This window comes from Sycon ciliatum, chromosome 12, assembly GCF_964019385.1.
Source record: "Sycon ciliatum chromosome 12, ocSycCili1.1, whole genome shotgun sequence".
NCBI classification, from domain to species: domain Eukaryota; kingdom Metazoa; phylum Porifera; class Calcarea; order Leucosolenida; family Sycettidae; genus Sycon; species Sycon ciliatum.
Genome location: NC_088654.1, coordinates 10316695 through 10336186, shown reverse-complemented (window position 1 = coordinate 10336186; position 19492 = coordinate 10316695). Strand labels below are relative to the sequence as shown.

Sequence of the window (19492 nt, the reverse complement as noted above, 5' to 3'; positions counted from 1 at the left end):
ACATGTACTCTCACTAACACACTTTCTTATATTATCCTCAGTGTAGTCTATACCAGTATCTTTTCTTTTTTGACTTGTCAGGAGTAACAGTTACAATACTTGCTATCACTGACTATGGCTCGTGAGCTGTTCGTGCTGTCATCTGCAAGCATTGTGTGGTCTCATCAAGTCAAATGAAAACCTGTTACGAGGACTAAATTTTGTCAATCCTTTTTTTTCGTGTGTTTTGTTCGTGGAATGGGGAATGGAAGTGTTCACAAGTACAAGGATGTGGAGACGAAAATATGTCTCTACACAATGATAACAGGAAGCGTACAACAAAAAAAGCTCACCAGGAGTAAGAAGCAAGTTTTGAAGCTCTGAGTGTCGTGACTGCGTCCCCACCCTCGAAGCATTGTATGCATTGCTATTCTGACTAGTATTCACCTGCCGATCATGGATTACTCCCCACCACCAGGCCACTCAAAGCCTGAGCCTCCAGAGCCACTGTCAAGGTCGATGTCGCCGGCTGAATTGAAGGCTAATACTGTCATATTTGTCGACGGCCTCGCAGGCCAGAACATCGTGGAAATTGTGGACACCCTCATCGACCAGGGTTATGCTGACATCGCCTCCGTGCAAATTACCGGATCAGCCTGCAAGGTAACATTCTGTAGCGAGTCCACTACGAAGTCCATTCCAGAACACGGTTTCTTTCTTGGCGAAAAACATATTGCTGTCCGCCATTCTTTCTCACTGCAACTACCCATCTTTGACATCCCGATTTGGATCTCCGATGCCGCCATAATCCATGCACTCGCGAAATACGGTACGGTATGAGGCACCATTCGCCACGGCCGTACCCGCACAAAGTCGGGCGCACTTGTCGGAACAGGCGTACGCTTCGCAACTGTTCGCCTGAACAACGGCTGTAGGCAGGTGCCATCATTCGTGCGGACAGCCGAAGGCAACACCTTCCGCTTGAAGCACGAGGGCCAGGCGCCAACTTGCCGCCTTTGCAACTCAGAAAATCTCCTTCCCGGCTCCTGCTCAAAATCGAACAAGCTCCAAAACACACGGACCCACACATCAACCAACGCACAGACCCAAAACGACGACCCAGCACCGGATCCGACAGCCTCCACAGGCCAGTCCAGCTTACCATACGCACAGGCAGCGACCCCGGTGACCTCTGCCAGCTCACTCGTACAGGAAGTCACTGAACACAGCCAGCCCAGCAAAAGTGGCCATGCAGACCAGCACGGGCACACTGCCAGTGCCACTGATGAGCATCAAACTACTCGCAGGACTAGTGCAGATGTTGATCGAGCCGACGAGAGCGCAGTTCGCGCACTATCACCTAGTGCAAGCATGCACTGCCACTCGCCAGGCTCACCAACGGCGCGCTGCTCGCCTCTGTTTGCATCTCCTCCCTCTTTGAACACAGAACCCACTCCATGCTGCTGCACCGGCTCAAATGGCCATCACTCAGCAGCCGCCGTACCCTCTTCCATATTCTTCTTGTACATAGCCTGCACCATAGATATGCACCACCACAACTTCTTGCAATTCGCCTACCCCGAATACAACCCATTCGCACGCTCAGGTTCCCCCGAACCTTTGAGCTACCCGCAACACGCACAAACCGGCTAAGAGACTCCCCCATCTATGCTTCTCTTGATCTCTTTAATAGCATCCCACTCAGCCTCCGGTAAATCAACCCCATACGAGATTTCAAAGCAAACATCCTACCACTTGTCATTTCTTCCGTATGTACCTGCTCACATTGCTCAGCACATCTATACCCCCATTGTGCCCAGCATATGTGATAAAACTCCCTATTGCCATCGCTACTATTATTTTCAGCAAGCAGCTAACCTTTGATTTCTCTTTATCCGATCCCCGTGCCTGTAATTGTTTTTCTCTTATTGGCCACAGGCCATTGTGGGAATAAAAGATTTCAAACAAGCATTGTCGTTCAACACCACACCTTTCTCTGACGCTGTCTCAATGATTCGAAAACCTGTCAGAAGGAATGCTTTTTAATCCACTCCCATCAACCACCACTACCAATTAAGCATAACATCTAGTATCTAAGATGTGTATATAATGGACTACTTTAAAACTGGTGACAGTCAATTTTTTCTTCAGACCTTTCCCGTTTGTCTCTTTCCCTCAAACCAGTTAATACTTTAAAACTCTTCTTTCTTTCTTCCTTTCTTTCTGTAGCAATGTAATGGACCCACATCAAGCCTACATTGATGATTTATCACTCTGCCCAATCTCTCAAGTAGCATCAAGAGGTCTCTCTTTTTTCGACCAAAAGGGCTTGAGGAATGAATCAGTGGAGTTCAGTAAGTGGAACTGACTGGGAAACACCTACAATTAAAAATATCTCCAAGAGAAGATCATTTTGTACTCCTAAAACTACAAGTCAGGCCGTCATTAACTTCTCAGTACATAGGGTTGTGAGCTTGTTTTCGAATTGCGAAGCATGTCCTAGAATCAAAATCTCCCTTGTAGTGGGGCACTGAGTCGAATGGTATTAGTACCAGGAAACTAAGAAACTCACTTTGTCTTCAGTTCACAATCAAACTCTCACCCCTCGCTGAACTTGGATTTGTGTGCCCTATTAGATGGGGATTTTGTGCGAAAAATTCATTCAACGCTCCCTTCAGTTCCCATAGAAGCCTGCATGAAGATAACGCTTTCAGAACCTCTAGTTTTCTACATGCGGAAGTGAAAGGTCTTGTTCAAAGAAGTCTGCGATACAGTGTTCGGTTCTAATTTCCAATCGAGTACAGCCACATAGTGATGCATACTGGATTCATCTCACTTGTGAATACATGTACTTGCACTAATGCAAATGATACAGCATGACACACATATGCTCAGTCCTACGGTGCCCACAAAGTAAAAAAGCCCATGCATTGCGCACTGTTCACCTTGCACTGTGGCTGGACCATGGCAGACCAGCTACCAGGGTAGAGTCGACGGTTCGATACCGGAACGGCTTGACAGCCAAATTTGTATAGACCCAAACCGATCATCAGCATTGATTGTTCACTCGAATTATGTTTGTGGAAGGAAAATGGCATGTTGAAGTTTGCTCTGAGGCCAGAGTCAATCGAACTGAGCCACTCCTTTGGGTTGACCCATTGCCTCCAATTTGCCCAATTTTTCGCTTCAAATCAGAGGTGGCTCCAAACCAGACAGGTTTTAGAGTGCACGTCAAATTCACTCTGGGTCTGAAATTAGGTAATTGCTATCGCTCCACGACGGCCAGCACAGAGTAACAATAAGCCTTGTGTGTGCTTCCATTAGTTTTGATTGGTATGCGGTGCTTTATTAGCGAGAGGCGAGCCGCAGTTTACCTGCGACGAGAAGTTGATTTTTCGAAAGTCGTAAGACTCAAGTCGCAGTGCGAAGCAACACGTCAAAAACTCACCTGCTTGGTATGGCGCTTCTGGTCATCGCAGAGCCATGAACTTTTGGCTCGGAGTATAACACATCGTAGTCTCACTGTGACATAATATTATTATGTTTTCTAATCAAAATATCAAGAGAGAAAGTGAATATTGAGTCCGTTCGGTTTGCAACCTATGTCCTATTTGAAACCGTCGCCTCTACAGTGACTGTTACTTGTCCATGTAGCTTGAAGTGTAGAAATCCTTTTGCTTTCCCAGCCTGCTCGGATGAAGACCGTTTAATTCAGCAGGTGGCAGAAAAATTTGGAATTGGGTTAAGCAACATCCTTCCTTGTCTTGATTGTGCTGCTGTGGAGTTTTTAGTAGTATGCAACAATGAAATAGGTGAAGCAAGGTGATGTATCATGCTAGCTACTCATGTAGTGTGCATGCACTTCAAGTTGCTATCACCCGTATAACGCGTATTGTTACGTGACACGCCTTGCATCACGTGATTACGTCACGCCTCGATTGGACGCATGGACGCACCCATATTCCGGATTCATGTTGTTTTTCTCCTTGCTCTTCTTCCTCACTTGGGAATGTAAATAAATAATATTAGTTTCTAAGTCTTGTCACCAAACTAGTTCCTTTTGTCTAGTGGTGTGCATAAGAACACAACACAAGGCAAAGGAAATTGTACAGCGAATTCAAAATTCAAGTACCATAATAATAAGAGTTACAGTTCGCATGTCACTCATGGAAGGATCCATGGGCTTAACGCATCTGTCAACGAAATCCAGGCAGAAGAGCCGACAAAAGGCATCTCATTATTGTTAGAACGTATCGCAGCAAGAACAACTACGCAAGCGCAGCACATTTTTCCACAAGCATCAGCCATTCTTTCTTGTCTAGAGCCAGTTCAAAACAGTCAGAAATATCAATATTGGCGTGCTTTAGATCACTTTTAATATTGTCAATCCATCTGAGATGGGGTCGGCCACGTGGGCGCTTGATGTCCCGGGTATTAATTGCCATCTCCAGTGCTTGGTAGGATGCTGAGTTACGTCCTTCGCGAACAACATGGCCCAGCCAGAGCAGCCGACGTCTGCGACAGGTAGTGCTGACTGGGCCTTGTCGCGTTGAGGCGTACACCTTGGCATTCGACATGTGGTGAGGGTACACCACACCAAGCAGGTACCGCAATTTTCTGCGGTGCCATGCGTCCAGCCGATTACTGAGTTGCTGTGTCAGGGCCCACAGTCCGCAGTTATACAACAGGATAGGCAAAATGAGGGCAGAGAACATACAAAGTCTGGAGCTCAGTTTATGACGCTTCCACGAAATGGAGCCGAACGCTCTATTCGCAGCACCTATTCTTGCCTGAATATCCTCTGCGGACCCTAACAAAGAGCCAAGCAGCTTGACAGATCGCCAAGAGGAGTCGGCTTTAGTTACTGTAATATATTGTGTTTTCTGAATATTTAACATTAGGTTATCTTCTTTGAATTTTTCACTTGATTTCTCCACAATCTCCTCGACTTCTCGCCTCTCCGTGTCATGGATTGTTGTGTCGTCTGCATATTGGGTGGTTGGTGCTGGTAAAGATAAGTGCGATAGTATAGGATCAAGGTGGCGCATGGCTCCCTCAGCATACACATTGTACATGATGGGAGACAGCGGATCCCCCTGCACTACTCCGATATTTGTAGCAAACGCTTTGCCTAAATGAGAACTGAGTTTCACTCTCACCGTCGTGTCCGAGATCAGAGTGGCAACGACATCAGTGGCAGCTCCAGAGTCTGAAAATCGCGCCAACGCCTTCTCACGGACAATGGTATCAAATGCTCCGCTGAAGTCTAATAGTGCGGCAGAGTATTTCCAGTCACCGAGTAGTGCACGTTCGCACATGACACGCGTATAGAAAACTCCGTCAGCCGTGGAGCGTCCGGGTGTAAAGCCTGCCTGACTTTCACGTACATATGAGGTGGTAGATTGTTGTGAACGCATGGTGATGATGCGGGTCAGCACCTTGCGAACAACTGATAGCAGCATGACCGGTCTGTAACTTTTCGGTGCACCCATAGGTTTTCCTCGTTTGTATACTGGCACCAGAAGGCCACATCTAAGGTCAGGTGGGCAATAGTGGAGTTCCTTAATGGAGTTGAATAGGGTAGTCAGCCATGGAGTAATGACAGTCGAAGCCGTACGTAGCAGTGCCGCACTGATCCCATCACATCCAACAGCGCCTCCGATTTTCTGGTGCATGATGGCCTTCCTAATCTCTTCAGAGGTAAATGGTTCGTCTTTCACCTTACTGTTAGGCTGTGCCGGGAAAAGCGTTGGCTGGTCGCTCCGGTAAAACACTGATGCGAAATACTTGCTGAATTCCTCCAAATTCCAATTTACATTTGTGACATTTTCACCACTATCATTTGCGAGTCGTACAGGGGAAGGTTTGTCAGGATTTCAAGTACCATGCAAAATATATATTCAAAGTGCGCTCTCAGCAGTACATATTTGGCAGACTGATCCTTCAAACCCACACTGCTCGATGGCACTGCTTGCTTTAATGTATTGCTAACATAATATACCAGCACATCCAGGTTGGGGACTGCACTCAAACCTCGTTTATCCGGGCGGTCCGGCGTTGGGCACTATATGGGTGTACTTCCTCTGCGTCATTAAAATTGTCGGTTTGCAGATCGCGATGTTTGTGACTTGTTCGTCTTAGTCAGACTGTCGGAATGGCTGTTTTTTTGTACAAACATCGGTGCGACCCTTCCTGAGCAATGTCTACTTGTTACTGAAGCCGCGATGGTCTCGGACTTTGTCGGAGCTCTTTTCCGCACCAAACAACTTCATCGCGCCCCGCACTATTCCGCCCCAGAGCGCGTATCGTTTTCTGGAGTTCGTGCCGTCCCACATCGTTCGCGTGGGCATTTATCAAGACCACAAGCTCGGGTATAAGAATCCTGGCCTCTCTCCTCAAGAAGTATGAAATGCTGAAGTTGAGGATGGCAAGAACAAAGTGTTCTCTAATTTCTAAAACGCGCTACGTGTGGCGCATTTTGTTGCGAAGGCAGAAGGTTTGAAAACAGCGACAAAATCACCGAAGCGCTTGCCAAGGAAAGAAGGTGCGGAACTGCTTACCCTACCCCGCTGGAAGGTCGTTACAGTGTACTAGAAAATTGCTACTGAAGTAGTTTGCCATCATCGCCTGCCACATGGAGGCATGGATCGCATGAAAACGAAGTTTTTTGACCTGAATTTGAATGCCCCTCTTGTCCACTGTATTGTTGAGTGATGAAGGGTCTGCCTCAAACTATGATGAAGATGTCGACCTTACCTGCAAGTGCAGCAAAGCGGGAGGCCACAAGCTAAAGCTTGGTCCGTCGACAATGCTCGGGCTCAATTTCTAGCTGATTTCTTTGCCCTTCGAGTGGACAAAATGAATTTGTAAAATCGCTCTGAGAAACGACAATTAATGACGCGGAGGAAGTACTTTGTGTAAGACCTGTACCTTTGTCCCTTGCCGTAGTAATTCATCACTATCATTCTCTTCAATTGTTCGCTGGACTTCTTCTTCCTACTCTGTATTTTACTATATTGTAACATGGTCTAGAAAAACACTGGTAAGACCAACTGTTGCTCTAGAAGGACTAGCAATCATAAGATGCATAACTCTACCGTAAAAGTCCGTAAATAAGTACCTGCCCGAAAGAAATACCCCCTTCATTCTTTAGGCTCTGTCTGTTGAAGTCAAGTCAAGCCCGATAAACATACTGCCCGGAATAAGTACCGGTACGGTGCGCACATGCAGCACGTAGCATGTACATCGACATGAAAATGACTTCTCCACTACACACAAGTCAGGTCCGAAAGTTAGTTCGTGCCCGAAAGTCAGTACCCGCCCGAAAGTTAGTACGGGTGCTGCGTGGCTCAAGGAGCATGTTTGCTCCTGCCATGCCTGAGTCCCCTGCTGTGCTAGTGGCGGCGGAGGCACGCATCCAGTGAACCTGCACAGTGCAGTGATCCTACTGAGTGACAGACTCTGTAAATACTGTATCTGATGATTCGTTTTTTGTGTGTTGATTCTTCACAAAAAGTGTTATTTTGCCCGTACAAGAGGCTCAGTTTTCCGTGTGACAAAAAAAAAAAAAAAAAAACTAAATTCGAAAGTAAATACGTACTTATTTACGGACTTTTACGGTACTGCATAAAGAGGTTTATTTGTATTCACAATAACTAGACTGGTTTGCCATGAGTTTTATAGTATTAATATTTGGCTTCTCCTCTCCATGTACAGTGCTAGACACATGCAAAGGAGCACATGTGGGATGCTATCATGATGACAACAGAACCAAGTTCTTCTGTGAGTGCCCGAGCGGGAAAATCTACGGCGGTCGTGATCTTGGCTGCCAGGACGTGAGCATTTGCCGCCAGCAGTACAGCACCGAGTGTGTCCTCTTTCCAACATGCACGCTACTGCCAGGCACCTTGAACTACAACTGCGTATGTCTGCCCATGCTGACGTTGTCGAATAACGGATCCAACTGCCAGCAGATAAATGAATGTGCGATGAATACCTCGCTGTGTGCCATGAACGAAATCTGTGTTGATACGTTGGCAAGTTACCATTGTACTTGCAAATCAGGATACTACCGTGAGTCTATACAGATATTTGATATCACAGGAATCCACACTTGGTCATCTGATGCATTTGACTGTACGGTACTCTTTGTCTTGTACATGTAGACTACATCACAGTTCAATGTATTACATCAGAGTTGACCGTACAGTACAGCCTGCCCTAACTGGACGCCCTTGGTGCAGCGGAAACTGTCCTGATATGGCAGAAATCCCCTTGATCCGGGATGTACTTTTCAAGGGGTATGGTCTTTGCACGTCTGGCTCCTGTTCTATTTCTCACCAGTACAAAATTTTTAACTGGTTTTGAGGGAAAGAGACAAACGGGAAAAGTCTGAAGAAAAAATTGACTGTCACCACCAGGACTCGAACCAGGGACCCTCGCTTGTAGCCAAAAATTAATAATATTAATAAAAATTAATAATATTAAATGGAGTATGTTTCTCTTCTACTTCCTGTCAAATCACTGCTGAAGTCGCTACTTCTAAGTCACAAGTATAGTATTAACTTCATAGTGGGTGTGGTACTTTGGGGTATTCTGTGGTCAAGCAATGTGATCAGTTACATACCGGTATCAGGAACAGAGTACATACTTGACAGCTGTAGCACTATGTTGTCCTATTTTGAACAGTTTCCCGGATTTCGGAATGCATAGATGCTGCGTACTATGTTCCGTTTCACTGTTTTTATTTTTTATTTTGGTCGGATGTGTTCCTGTCCTGTTAGGAGGTGGTGGGAAATGCACCAACGCCAATGAATGTGAGGTTGCTGGATTCACACCATGTGGAACAAATGAGGTGTGCATTGATTCACCAGGGTCATACACCTGCCAATGTTCAAGCGGATTTTCGGGTAAATTTTGTTGTGGTGATTATTACAATGTTTGAAAGTGCTATGGCACACATGGGCATTGAGAGGTAATTTAATGTGGTACGACCAGCCATCGAAGGCACAATTTACTTGTTGGGAAGAGGTCACTCTGATGAAAATATTCCAAGATGCGGAGCTCAAAATAATTCAATACGTGCATATTGGTAACCCTTTGTGTGCGGATGACTTGTATCCAAGCGCCTAAACGCCATGCCGGTTCTCTGGTGACACAAGCACTTTGGTTTGCATCGTGCATCGCAGTGAATCGATCAGTGTACAAACTTTCGATACTCTGTGAAAGAGCATCCGACCTCCACAAACGACACACCGTTGGAAAGGTCTTGAGCTCAGCCTTCCAGTGATATACAGTTCTTCGCGATGGGATAACGATTTAGTGAGCGGCGAGAAATTAAGCACGGAAATTACGGCCTGGAGCGTTCACGATTTTTTGTACGTTATTTCGCAGTTGTTTGGAGCATGCCAGGGGATTTCCCTTTGGCACAGCACATGTGTTATGAACATCAAAAAACAACTCAGCTTTGCTGAGCAGTTTGAATCTTGGAAATCGGTTGAATTTGAGCAGTGATCCGAAAAAGAATGTGTGACAGAGCTGTTGTTTCGTTCCAAGGCATGGTGGGCCAGTTTGGGGAGGTCGTGGATGTCACTCTGGCGGGGCTGTGGAGCTGACACCTTCCAGGATGGATTTGCTTGGTCCTCATCTTTCCAAAAAGCCCAGGATGATGAAATTCCATCCAGGTGAACTGAACTGATTATAAAATTTCGTTTGGAGCAGTGCGCCCAAACTCCACGAGGAGAGTCAGAGAGCAAGAGTGCCAGAGTACTGGGGGAAACAGGTCAGCATGCAAAGGGTTGATGGTTACCGGGGTAACTGGGGAAAATAGTGGTACGGTCAATACCATAGTGACTGTAGCTTGTCCGACACTCCTGTCGTAGACATGACATCGCCAGTTTTTTGCATGGATCCATGCACGCTTGGCACCAGGCAGGCACGGTAGGTTGGTCAAAGACCATGATTGAGATACGAGAGGTACCTGGTTCAAGTCCTGCCTTGGAGCGGTTTTTCCAGGCGTGCGCTACCCACAGTCAGCTGGAAACTTGTTTGTGGCCAGGCACAAGGGGTACACTGGGTACCGCTAATGGGGTTTCTCAGCCTTGTGCCAGTGGTTGGGAGACTTATCCCCTCACGCCCACCGTTAGGCCTTGCATCTGCCGCTAGGGTTTATAGGATGCTAGCGGCCGCCATGAGTCCCTTCGGGAACGGCCACGATAGTATACTTTTTCTATTAATTTTATACACGTTCGGGTTTTTTCCCGCACACGGCGTAGAGTCAAGTCCCCCGGTAGTGATTGAAATGGCCCACCCATTGCGGACCTACTCCTTCTACGGAAAAGATCACACCTACTTCCTCAGCATCATTACAATTGTTGCTTGGTGCATTGCTTTGTTTGTAAGTAGCTTGCCTTAGTCAGACTGCCATATTCGCCATTTCATGTATTCCAACATTGGCACAACCCTTTCCATGTAATATCTACTTGTTACACAAGCCGTACTGGTCTTGGAGTTCTCCTCCGAACCAAACAAAATCATCGCGCTCTGCACTATTTCCCCCAGAACGCGTAACTTTTTCTGGAGTTTGTGCCTACATCGTTCCCGTAGGCATTTGTAAAGGCTGCAAGCCGCGGGGAGACCCGAGCGCCATCAGTATGTGTGGCACATGTTGTAAGCTGCCGTTGGAGTGAAAAACTTGTCTGCGCCCTCTAGTTTTAGCCTGGTTCCATAGTTCAGTTGGTTAGAGCATTGATCATGACAAGCAAGGTCCCGGTTTCGAGTACGGGCGGGTCTGTAAATTCTTTCTTTTTTCGGGCAGTTCACTACTGTTGCCTCGTTTGCCTGCCTATACAAGCTGCATTACCTGCCTGGTCCTCCGCAGCTACTCTCTGTTTTGCCACAGCGCCATTTCCCCTCATCCAGCCCCAGAACTCGCAGCGAGCATGGTAGCGTCATTGGCCATGACCACCAGCTCCAACACCAGCTGCTTGCATCTGTCCCGCTGGCATTAAAGCGCTCGTTCCCACACTGCAGTATTAGTGACAGGAACTCCCTCCCCGCCGCTCTTCTGTCCCAGCCTCCCCACAGCAAGGGAATACAAGCATTCAAAACTAATGTTTATCGCCATCTGCGAAGCACAAACTGGCTCTGGGCAGTCGACTCGCTATGATGATGCTCTCGTCGTTCTCCTCTATCCCTATCTATGCACCACAACTGGCTCAGACAACCGACTCGCCATGATCAGCCATGATGATGCTCCTCTCAGTAACAGCCCTTGTAATTTGTTAATAGTCTCACAGTTTCTCCCGCACACTCGCTGTGTTAACCCTTCCTTTCTTTTCATTTTGCTGACTCTTACAGCTCTATCTTTTGTTTTTGGTGCGTGTTTTTGGCCGTGATGCCGAGACCTCAGGTCGGCAGAGCCATCAATGCCCCACCATCACTGCTGCGTCTCGGTGCAGCCCCTGCTCAATAGTTGTCACGTTCGTCCTAGTCTCAGTATCATTGTCTTTCTTTATTATTTTCGAGCTGGGAATGTGAACATAGTAAAAAAATAAATAAAAAAAATAAAAATAAACTTCCCCGACTGATTCTTTGAATTTGAAGTTCTTCCAATCCATTCTAATTCAAACAATTGTGCCTGCTTTTCTTTCCAATCCCAGGATCTGGGAGAACATGTTTGGATGTCAATGAGTGTTCTACAACCGGTAGCAGTGCTGTCACATGTCCACAGAACTCAACTTGCTCAAATACAATTGGGTCGTATGAGTGTAGGTGTGATGCTGGCTTCCAGGATATTCTACAATCCACATCGCCAACATCTCCTCGTTGTGAAAACATTGATGAATGCTGTAATGGCCAGGCTACGTGCTCTGCTGAAATGCTATGCAATGATACCGTGGGATCATATCAATGTCTGTGCAAAACGGGATTCCGCTGGCAAGGTATGTTGGTGATCTTTGTTGACAGTATCGATTCTAAGCACGCTGCGTTTTTTTACACAGCCATATTGGGGAACAATGGAGAACAAAAATACGAGGAAAAGGACAAAACATGGGGGATGTAGGGACAACGTGCCGCTGTGCTGGGAGCAACTCAACCGACCAGTGGCCTCGGCTGTCAGCGTTGCAACTAGGCATCGAAAAATGGAAATGGGGGGGGGGGGGGTGCACAAGAACAACTGCAAAACAAACAGAAGCTACAGAATATCACCAATATGTTGTACATGTGGTTGCTCTTGTAGCTCTGTGTTGTACATGTGGCTGCGCGTGTGTCTCTTTGTCGTACCTATTGCTGCATTTGTGTCTCTTTGTCGTACATGCTGCTGCGTTTGTGTCTCTTTGTCGTACATGCTGCTGAACCGTGGTACACGCTGCACCGCTGTCTTTGACTCTCGCATACATGCGGCTGCACCGTTTTCTGTCCCGTTGCATGCACACTTTCTCGTCTTGTCACGTCTTGTCACTATATATTCCGTTGTCTAAGTCTTGTCTCAGTGCTAATTGTCAGTTAGTAGTTGCTGAATGTTAGTTGCTAGTTGTCAGTTCTCTCGTCGGCTCTTTTTAAAGTGTGTTTTAGGAAAGATCTCTCTCTCTCTCTCTCTCTCTCTCTCTCTCCCGAAATAGAGAACAACAGAGAACTAGGGAAATAGTTACAAAGGTCTAGGGAAATAGTTACTATTTCCCTAGACCTTTGTGTTGTGTGGCGGGGCGAAAGCAGAGAAGTAGTTCGTTCTCCAACCAAGACGACAAACATAATAATTTAGTGCAAAATAATAAGACGAAAATAATGACGCCGAAAAGCACTAAATAAGAAATTTAGAAAAGAGAAATCAGAAACCGCAGGTCGCAAAACCTGCACCAAACAATAATTTTAATAATAACTTAACCGATTTTCCCTGATGATAGTCTCAAGAAAATCGATTAGGAACAACCATTTTAGATACATGTATTCTCATTCATCATTTTGTAATGTCCGCTTCACTATTACTATTAATCGCATTGATAAAAATAACTTAACCGCGTGAAAAGCAAGAAATCGTAACAAACAAAACAAACGAATAATAAAAGGTAAATGAAACTCAATATGGTGAAAAGAAGAAGGAAAAAAATGTTACGCGTTATGACTAACTGCCCACCAACGTAACCAGATATTATACAGTCAGCGAGTGCGACAAAATGGCACACAATTGCCAAGGAGTACTTAGACATTCGGCGACCTGATACCTAGCTCCAACTCTTCTCCAAGGCGTAAACCAACAACCTTCCAACTTGGAAGGCTCGGGTCCGGAAAGGTCCAAGAGGGAAGGAAAGCGCAATGAAGAAGAGCACGAGCTACACATCACGGCAACAAAGAATGCCGAAAGTTACTTGAAGATGACGAAACTAGTAAGGCTATTGGACATACCGGCTTTACTACAACTCGACGACGCAAAGCAACAGACCACCCAATTTGGGAGGCTCATGTTTATGTAATAAACGTAGAAAGGGGAAGCTAAGCGAAGACAAATTGGGACAAATGGAAACATCAACATCCTACTGAACTCCACTATCATGTATGATGGACTAGTTATGTACAATAACAAGTAGTTCCACACGACGTACATTTTGCCATACAGGTCATGACGGCTCATCAGGTGTGCAAAATTCAACTCGGGTGGTGAGCCAATTAAATTATGGTGAAAAGGAGAAGGAAAAAATGTTACGAGTTATGACTAACTGTCCACCAATGTAACCAGATCTTATACAGTCAGCGAGTGCGACAAAATGGCACAAATCTGACAAGGGGTGCTGAGACATTCGGCGACCTGACACCTAGCTCCAACACTTCGCCAAGGCGCAAACCAACAACCCTCCAACTTGGAAGGCTCAGGTTCGTAAAGGTCCAAGAGGGGAAGTAAAGCGCAGTAAAATACTAAGTAATGGACAACTCGTTTGCTTCGCCCTGTTCACTGCACTTCAGGTGCTGTATAGTCTTTGAACTGGTGGCTGGAAGTGTGAAGAGGCAAACTGCAGTCCACCAATAGAAAAAATAACAAAATGGTGCAGTATAGGATGCCTATTGACGCTTTTTTGTTTTCATTACCAGAAATCCATACACTGAAATTTAGGCCAAAAAATAACCTGCAAAAACGTCCTGTTATCATGTATCTGGGATCACGGCATGAGCAATTGTAAAGATGATGGATTAGGCCAGACAAAAAATACAAAAAGATATGAAAAATGTAAAACACACAGCCAGTGGGATTCTATTTTATTTTATGTCCAGAAATTGCTATTCACCTCGTACATATCAGTGCATTGGGCTGTATTTGGATAGTTAAAAGTTCCTGATTATTTCAAGTTGGGGCCTGGCAAGTAGAGGTTCGAATTAAAGGGAGTCTACCTGTATTCGTATTTTGAAAAATCGCCAGGACTCCGGTTCTTGCTACCGATGCCTCACATATAGATAGAAGAGGAGTTGAAATAATATGACTGTGTATGAAATGTACTGGTGCTAGACATATTCCTACAGTAAGCAGATCATGACATTGTACTAGGAAGATACTACAGTGCTTCCAAGTACTGTACTCGCTATTCAAAAATTCGCGCTCCTTTGCTGTAGTGATTATTCGGAATCAGTCATCAGCTAGAGAAAGAGAGATTGCTCAAGTGGTGCTTGTCATTCGTATGCTTTGTTCTATGTTTACTCCTGTCATGTTCCTCCTTCGTATAATCGGTAAACTCACAAAACTACAAAACTGTCTGTTGAGAGTGCCTTGGAAAAGGACTGTTTAGCAAGAGCAGCTAGCAACTGCAAGGATATGCAGCTGCACTGACAACATCTGTAGACAACTGGGGCAATTGCTTCTAACTTTCTTCCTTGAAACCGATGCTAACAATCCGCGACTGTCAATGCTTATGTTGTCCTCCTAGGAAAAGATGACTTTTGTGAAAATATCAACGAGTGTCAAACCTCTGCTGAGAATCCCTGTATGACCACATCGCAGTGTATTGACACTGATGGGTCATTTGTGTGCCTGCCAATTTGGCGTGGAGAAGCCCTCTTCTCATCATCGTCATCCTGCACAGCAGGTGAGTCTATTATGGTTTTATCTGGGTTGGAGCTAATAGTGTAAAGCATATTTAGAGTTTGGAATTTGAAGAGGACTTGACTCGAGGACAGTCTTGATATATTATTTTATCATGGCTCTTCTGTGCACTGAAGAGGGAGTATTTCAGTCTAATGGTGCTGGTCTGCACCTGTACTTGTGATGTCGCGTACGCGAGCTTTGCGATTTGAATCCCGATTACCTAGCTATAATTTTACTGCTTCCCGTTTTTCTCATCGGATCCATGCTACTTCATTTTTTTATTTCCCCCTCCGAGGCGCATATGCCATCCTTTCTCGGGGCTTTTTGACTTTTGCTTAGAGAGAGAGAGGGGTCCTGAAATAGAACCTTTAAATATTTATGGCAATGCCGCAGTGATGATTGTTAGTTCGTGTAGAAGCATGTAGCCCTTTAGATGCAAGAGTGAACCCAGGGCGCAGAGTTGAACTTGTTCTCCACATGTGATGAACACATTAATTACGCCATCGTTTTTTAAATCTATGTTTCGCGTCATCTTTGCGCATATGTTTTGATTGTTTCCGAAAATAAAAAAGATCATGCACATGAAAGGGCCTGCTCCCCCGTTCCCCGCAACAACACAACCCTCTCACTCATAGATATCACGGAAGGCATTGTTATTATCTGATATAGCTGCACAAATGCAAATATTTAGCGAGAGAACGGGGGAGGGAAAGACCACGAACTCATAAACGACTAACAGCTATACACAGGCTAAAGGGCGAACAGATCAAAACGACCAATGAGCGACCAGTACGTACGACACACGTGACAAGAACCAAGACAACAACACCGTGGACGAATCACACCATTCTCTCGCACCCAAAACTTTCTCTCGCATACGTCGAAGCTGGGATCCAAAAATGGCCTCGAGGCCAGCGTTGGCAAATCGTTTGTTCTGCAACTGCGACCAGTATTCTATGAGCTTACACCAGACTGCATCTATTGCCTCAAGCTGAGACAGCTGCTGAAGGCGGAGTACAATAACCCAGCGAAGCATGGACACCAATGGTTGCCTCCTCTGTCAGAAGTGAATATTGCTGATCTGTCCACGACCTGTCTGGAGTTGTCCAGTGTACCTGCTGTCCAAGTGACCTCCTGGACGAACGTCCGAGATGGACTGAGATCGCTTGCAAAGTCCTTGCAGAAGTACAGAGTACATGAAGTCGAGAACAAAGGACATGTACAGTTGGCACAAGCGTTTGGAACAAACAAGGTCCACAGGTAGCAACTCCAATCTTGTCAGACACTCTAATCGTATTCGCACTGGCGACAACTGCAGGCAGTATGCTTTGGTGGAAACAGCGCAGCGTGATCTTGAGCCGTATCACAGTCCTGTGCAGCTAAATGCCATGGTCCCAGCAGGTAACCGTGCCACAAAGTATAGGTTCATTCTCAACCTCGAGCTTCCTTTCTCATACGGGATGTACTCTTATGACCCCGGCATAAATATTGGGTGCTTTGGGTATGGTTCGGCCATGTTGCTCGGGAAGGTCCGGGCACGGCTTCCTATGGCGCGCTAACCATGGCCATCGACACGTCACAGATCAAGCATCCACGCGGACGGCCAAGGCTTCGGTGGAGTGATGTGGTGGAATCCGACATCTCCCCTCTCGGACACACGCTCGAGGATTGCCTCAACACTGCACGGGAAAAAAGGCTATGGCTGGACTTCGTTGACAAATGTACATCGGTGTAAAAAATGGCATGTACTAGTCATGTGCTAGAACCTGTATACATTTTTTTCTTCGTATTCTATTCTTCCTGCTGCAATCTATTTCATGGTGAAACAGTTGACAGATGCGTGGAACCCATTATTTGGGAGACATGCGACCTGTAATACTACAGTATTATCATTATTTCCTCCGGAAACAAAAACTCCGTAACCTTTTTTCACAACCTTTCCCTGCTGTTATTTCGCTCGCTCTCTGGTTCTGTCAGCCTGAAACACAGACATGAAATTTCGAAATCATAGGAAAGCATGATTCATATTTTGGAAAGCCGACAGTCGTCGCAGAGCAAGGGTGTCGACGCTGCAAACAAAGCAAAGCGAACATGTATTTCATTTTTCGCCCACCAGGCGCAATGGGAAGAAAAGCACTGCGCTAACTGCTCGTCGTAGCTATTTTTAGTCCAGGACTTGACAGAGCAGGACAATGGCACCGAGGAGCAAGAAGAGTGTACATAAATTATCAATAGCAGCTAGCGTTTTCAAATCTTAGCCATCCCGAACTGCCAGTCTGCATGCGAGCGGGTCGGCAAGATGTCAAAACCCCAAGACGCAGAGATGTGACAATTGTCACTTCGCGCAGCAGAGCAAGATGAACAAGTTCAAAATAGAAGTCGTTCAAAGCGCAGACCCCAACATGGATGATCTCGCCTTTTCCAACAGCCTCGACGATGTGTCCTCGGTCACAAAGGAGAAGGCGAGATCTGGTCGCGGCAGTCGGGAAGTGCTGGTACGACTATGATATCCCTTGGAGGAAATTTGAAATGTTTGGCGTTGCCTGTGTTTGTTGTTCCGGGCATCCTCGAGCGAGAGCGGAGGCGGTAATGAGTACCAGTACTGCAGCACTACCGTGGTCTCCGACGAAATGTTGGAGAAGGAATTCAGATAACAGCAAAGACGATCAACGACGCGGAGAAACTTCTCCTAGACATACGACATCGCATCGTTCAACCTGCCACTTGGAACGGTTTCAGCGGTAATGAGTCGAGCGATGACGACCCAGACTGAGACTCTACTCCCACTAATCAATCCTGCAGGTATTGTAGATATGTCGATTGAATGTGTTGAAGTGTTTCTCGTCCAAAAAAACACTTTTGTTGAGCACAGTAACTCCTTGAAAATTCATGTCAAAAAGTCACGGAGTCTTAGTTTCCGGAGGAAGTATTATTATTGGTGGATTTGGAAAGTATCGGTAGACCTAGCTGATCCTGATTCCACGAAAAGTATGCAGTTGGTGAAACAGTGCGAAGACACTCCAACATATGCGACCTGGGCTATGAGGAGAGATTTCGCGAACACACAAATGGTCCTAAGGGACATGTATCGCTATGTTTCCGGAGACATGTCTCAAGAGGCTTGCCCAATGTATAAAGCCGTCCACCAGCGACTTGCTGTAGCGTTGGCTCAGGATTCTGATCAGGCGTTTGATTTGCGGGAGCTGAACGAGGGTAGAAGTAGCCGATATGATCTATTTGGGACGAATGTCACCGGTTCCTGCAAGACCAAGCATTGGCTGCTGTAGATGATCGGTGTCATGGTCAAATTGTACACATGGCAGCTGCAATATCAGTGCCTGACTGTATTGAACAAGCCGCCAAACTTCTGCCAGCAGATAGCCCCATACCATGTGAGTCGTGGGTGACGTTGCAGTTTTCTCCCAAAATTCCAGCCTACAATGCAGCCGCTGATTACACAGGGAAGCTGCAAATCATGCACATGGTTCAAGCCTGGCAGTCAAGTTACGACCATCCAGATGGGCCCTTTTCTCCAATTGGCCAGCTGTCCAGCACACTGACTCTCTTGGTGTAGTTTGCGCGCACAGGTCTGAACGAAATTTATTCTCATTCACTCCAACTTGATGGATTTTCATCATCCTGGGCTCGTTGGAAAGATCAGGACCAAGCAAATCCATCATGGTAGGTCTCAGCGATATAGACACACCAGGGCCACTTCCACCTCCTCTCCAAACTACACCACCGTGCCTCGGAACGGCACAACTCAATTTGCCCAAATTCTACCGATTTTCACGATTCGAACTGCGCTGCAAAGCTGAGATCCAAGGCCTTCATTTGATGTCCATCACGCATGCATCGTGCCAAAGGGAAATCCCCTAGCACGCTCCAAAAACTGCAAAGTCATGAACCAAAACATTCGCGTTCGCTCCGGGCCGTGATTTCGGTGTTCATCCTGTCGCCGCTCAGTGCTTCTTTATCCTATCGCGACGAACCTTATATCCCCGGCAAGATGAGCTCAAGACCTTTCCAACGGTGTATTGAGTGTCGCGATATATTTATGTTTTACGGCGTTACGATAGTTTGTACACTGGTCTATGCACTGCAATATAATGCGCGTTTGCTCCGGGCCGTGATTTCGGTGTTCATCCTTTCGAGTCTTTATCCTATCGCGACGATCTTTATGTATCTAATATTGACTGAGTACGAGGTCAATATAGGAAATAAAAGACCTCGTAAAAGACTACGGCTTCGCCTCGGTCTTTTACGAGGTCTTTTATTTCCTATATTGACCAAATACGAAGTCAATATTAGATGTATCACGACTAACCAAAGCATGTGTTCAATCGCTAAAATGGAGTCAAATATAAGCAGTCAATATAGCCCTAAGGAGTGACACATGCAGGAATATTTGACTGCTTAGGTATAGCAAAAATCTATGGGAGT

At 46.0% G+C, this 19492-nt stretch overlaps 1 protein-coding gene across 1 annotated transcript in view; it reads left to right on the top strand.

The window, feature by feature from the left end:
* LOC135828454 (protein slit-like) overlaps positions 1-19492 on the top strand; it is a 60178-nt gene that overhangs the window by 36409 nt on the left and 4277 nt on the right. The window contains exons 8-12 of the mRNA XM_065340903.1: positions 2209-2333; positions 7696-8052; positions 8763-8888; positions 11640-11921; positions 14892-15050. Of these exons, the coding sequence (XP_065196975.1) occupies positions 2209-2333; positions 7696-8052; positions 8763-8888; positions 11640-11921; positions 14892-15050 (1049 nt within the window). The remainder of the gene's footprint in view (positions 1-2208; positions 2334-7695; positions 8053-8762; positions 8889-11639; positions 11922-14891; positions 15051-19492) is intronic.